This window comes from Pteropus vampyrus, unplaced genomic scaffold, assembly GCF_000151845.1.
Source record: "Pteropus vampyrus isolate Shadow unplaced genomic scaffold, Pvam_2.0 Scaffold333, whole genome shotgun sequence".
NCBI lineage: Eukaryota > Metazoa > Chordata > Mammalia > Chiroptera > Pteropodidae > Pteropus > Pteropus vampyrus.
In genome coordinates, this window is record NW_011889114.1 from 684,866 (window position 1) to 688,599 (window position 3,734).

A 3,734-nucleotide genomic window follows, 5' to 3' on the forward strand; every position below is an offset into this window, starting at 1 on the left:
GGGAAAGGCTCCCGTGGTCTTATAAATGACCCCCAAAGGAGCAGGTCGTTGTTCCCGTCTCTGGAGAGTAAAGGAGGAGGAGATGATGCCCACGGCTGCCGGAGCCCGGTGGCACTCACGATGCAGCCTCAGATGGAATCCCAGCTGTGCCGCTTGCCAGCTGGGTGTGTGACCTGGGTCACGCTGCTTTACCTCTCTGCATCCGGTTCCTCGTCCCTACTTTGGATTGATAGGATTACCTACCCCACAGGGTTTCTGTGAGGATCAATTATGTACATAAAACACAGAGCTTAGCTCACAGTAAGCACTAGGTGAGTGTTTTTTTTTTTTATCATTATCATCATCATTAAGCGAGCTGCTGAGGCTGGAAAGACAGAAAAAGCCCAGGTCCTTTACGACATCACTGATTCATTTAAGTAACTGAGCCTCAAACCTCTCCACCTCGGGGCTTCAGGTTAGAGAAAACGATAGTTTCCTTACAGTTCGAGCCAGCGTTTCTCAAATAGCAGATTACGCGGGTCAGGAACTCCACGAAGTGGGTCACGATCAGCATTTTTTAAAAATGAAATCAAATGAATAGACACTATCACGTGCAAAAAGGGGCTCATGAGCCTGCGGCAGATGCTCCCCCACCTGCCTCTCCCTCCTCTTCCCGAGCACAGAGACTACGCTTCCCAGCCTCCCCTGCAGTGCGGTGTGGCCAGGGGAGCTCCAGCTGGGGTGGTGGAGGGAAGTACATCCCCGCGGACTGCGGACCTGGCCCTGAAAGCCCCACAAACCCGTCTCCAAGGGGGCTGACGGAGGTACAAGAGGGAAGGGGTCTGGGTCCCCAGATACAAGAAACTGCCCGCCAGCCCAAGGAGGGTCCTGCTGCGCTGGCCGTCCTGGCAGGGGGTGTCCTCGTCTGGTCTACGAGCAGCTACCAAGATGTGAGCCACCACGTAACATGTGTCCAGAAAGCCCGGCTCTAAACGCCACTTGTTGACGGGTTTTCTGTTATAGCTGAAAGCACTCCACTGAGTCACGAGGTTCCTCCAGTGACCCTGCGAATCTGGGGGACAATTCTCCCCTCAAAGTGGCATCTAACATTCGGGAGAGATGAACACCCTGGTGGCCTGGCCAGCCCCGCCCTTCTTGGCCCTGAACTCTGAGACGGTCTCGTCTAACCGCCTCCCCGTCGTCCCGGGCACCAGCGCTCCGGACGGAGCCCTCCCCGCCCTGCCTCACCTGCAGCACCATCGCGTCCAGGGCTACCCTCCGAATCTCGGGGACGGCGTAGGGGGCGAAGGCTTCGTAGTCCGACTCGGCATAGAGGCGGAAGCAGACGCCGGGGCCCGTGCGGCCCGCCCGGCCCTTCCGCTGCTCGGCACTGGCCTGGCTGATCCAGAACTCCTGCAGCCGCTGCACCTTGGCCTGGGGGTCGTAGCTCATCTCCTTGACCTTGCCTGGGTCGGAGGAGGGGCAGGAGGGAGAGCCTCTGTGAGTGGCACACGCCTGGCCCCCTCCCGCCCCTTCCTCACTCCCTTACTCCCCTAACCCTGACCATGACCGTCAGCCCATTCTGGACCTGACGCTGACACCGCGTTAATGTATTCTTTTGTTTCCTCATTCACACATCTTTTATTTACTCAAGCCTTTGCTTATTCAGCGGCTCAGTCATGTGACAGGTATTATGAAGCACCTACTATGTGCCAGGCACTGTCCTCAGCAGCAAAGAGACAGCTGCGAACAAGACGAAACAAAGTCCCTAGGCTCACAAAGCCAAAGAGACACCATGTCTCATCAATTCTAAGACCAACCTTTTCTCATATTGTATCGTCTCTGACATGCCTTAAAATCAACGGCATGTCCATGGTTAATGGGCGGTGTTTTAAAATTTTTCTTGATGGAATAAAAAATCGTGGAATGTTTTATCACTGGCATCCCAGATTCGATACTATAAGGTAAGTGCTGACATTTACGGAGTGTTTGCTCTGTGCCAGGTACCATCCTGAGAACCCGAATGTATTAACTCGTTTCATCCTTACAACCTAAGAGAGGCATTGTCATTACTGCCATTTTATAAATGAGCAAACTGACACAGAGAGAGTGTCAGTGACACAGCCTGGGTCCCACAGCCAGCTCTGAACCTGGCCAGCCTGGTTCCAGTGTCCTCTGACCACTATGCTCTGCTGACTTTCCAGAAAACAGTCTAGTTAAGAAGACAGAAAATGAATAGATCAACAGATATAAAATACGATGCCCATACTAGGAAGAAAAATAAAGCCCCATAAGGGGAGCAAGAGCGGAAGAAGGGGGCGATTACTCAGATTAAGTGGACGAGGTGGGCCTCTAATGGGGACCCATTTGTGCAGGCCCTGGAAAAAGATGAGGGAGTGAGCCGCGTGGCTGTCTGGAGAAAGACAGCTCTAAGCAGAGACAACAGTCAGTGCAAAGGCCCTGGGGCAGAATCAAGCTTAGAACGACTGAGAAAGATGAAGATGTTGTCACTGCTCCAAAGCCCTAAACGCCTCCCACTCCCCGCTCTGCTCCGGCACAGACACCTGCATGTCCCCAGCCCCCACACTCCTCTCCAGGTCCCCGGGGTGCTGGGCGGGGCAGCCCTCACCGGAATCCACCACGAAGCGGATCCCATCAATGGTGACTGAGGTCTCGGCGATGTTGGTGGAGAGAATGCATTTCCGGACTCCAGGGGGGGCCACGTCGAATACCTGGGGGAGAGCAAGGAGGGGACATCAGGGACTAACTCAGCCCTTACTGACCCCTGGAAGGTCCCATGGGCACCTCAAACCAGCACATCTAAAACAGCCCAGCACCCCCCACTGCACCCTCTCCTCCTCCACATCCATCTCGGAGATGGCTCATCATTCATGTCACCTGGGGCCAGGAACCTGGGCTGTCCCGGGTCCTCCCTTCCCCTCCCCACCCGAACCTCTTTGATTCCTTGATGTCATGCCCCCACTCCACACCCGCCGCCCCTGCCCTGGTGCAGGCCCCTCCTTTCCCACCCAGGCCCTGCTCCAGCTTCCTCCTTAGTCTCTGGCCTCTGGACTCACCCCGTCCAGTCCGTCCGTCACACACAACAGAGGGACCTGCTATAGCACAAACTGGCACTGGCCTCGCCTTGCTCAGAACCCTCCCGCAGCCCCCAGAATGCCATGGCCCCACAATGGGTCCGTGAGGCCCCCTGCGGTCAACCCTGCGTACCTATCCGGCCTCACCTCTCCCAAATTCCCCGTCACAGTCCGGACCTCAGCGGCTGAGAGCTGGGGTCAGCAACTGCAGCCTGGGGGCCGAACCCAGCCTGCCGCCTGTTTTTGTGAATCAAGTTTTCATGGCGCACGGCCTCGGCTGGTCAGTCTGCTTAACGGTAGAGTTGAGACATGGTGACAGAGATCACGTGGCCCACAAAACCTAAAAATACGTGCTGCCTCGCCCTTCACATAAAGCTGGCCAACCCCTAGTGAATGGCACGGGCTCTGGTGCCAAATTGCCACGTTCCGCAGACTGGCTCTGCCACTTACGGGCCTTTGCTCACATCTCAGCTTCACATCTGTGAAGCGGGGCCGGGCAGGCAGGACTGCGGTGAGGACGAATGAGACGGGCCGGATGCAGAGCTCAGACTCCTCCCACAGTGCTCCACGCACGTCACCTGGGACACTCCTCCCCGCCCCCTTCCCCGGCTGGGCCTTCCCAAGTCTGTTTTGAAAGTCCTTCCCCCAAGAAACCCGGCC

The 3,734-nt window shown here is 56.3% G+C and overlaps 1 protein-coding gene across 1 annotated transcript in view; it reads right to left on the reverse strand.

Moving 5' to 3' along the window:
- The window catches only part of LOC105304213 (DExH-box helicase 34), a 79,603-nt gene that overhangs the window by 20,706 nt on the left and 55,163 nt on the right, over positions 1 to 3,734 (reverse strand). The window contains 2 exon segments of the mRNA XM_023522134.1: positions 1,228 to 1,445; positions 2,609 to 2,711. Of these exon segments, the coding sequence (XP_023377902.1) occupies positions 1,228 to 1,445; positions 2,609 to 2,711 (321 nt within the window).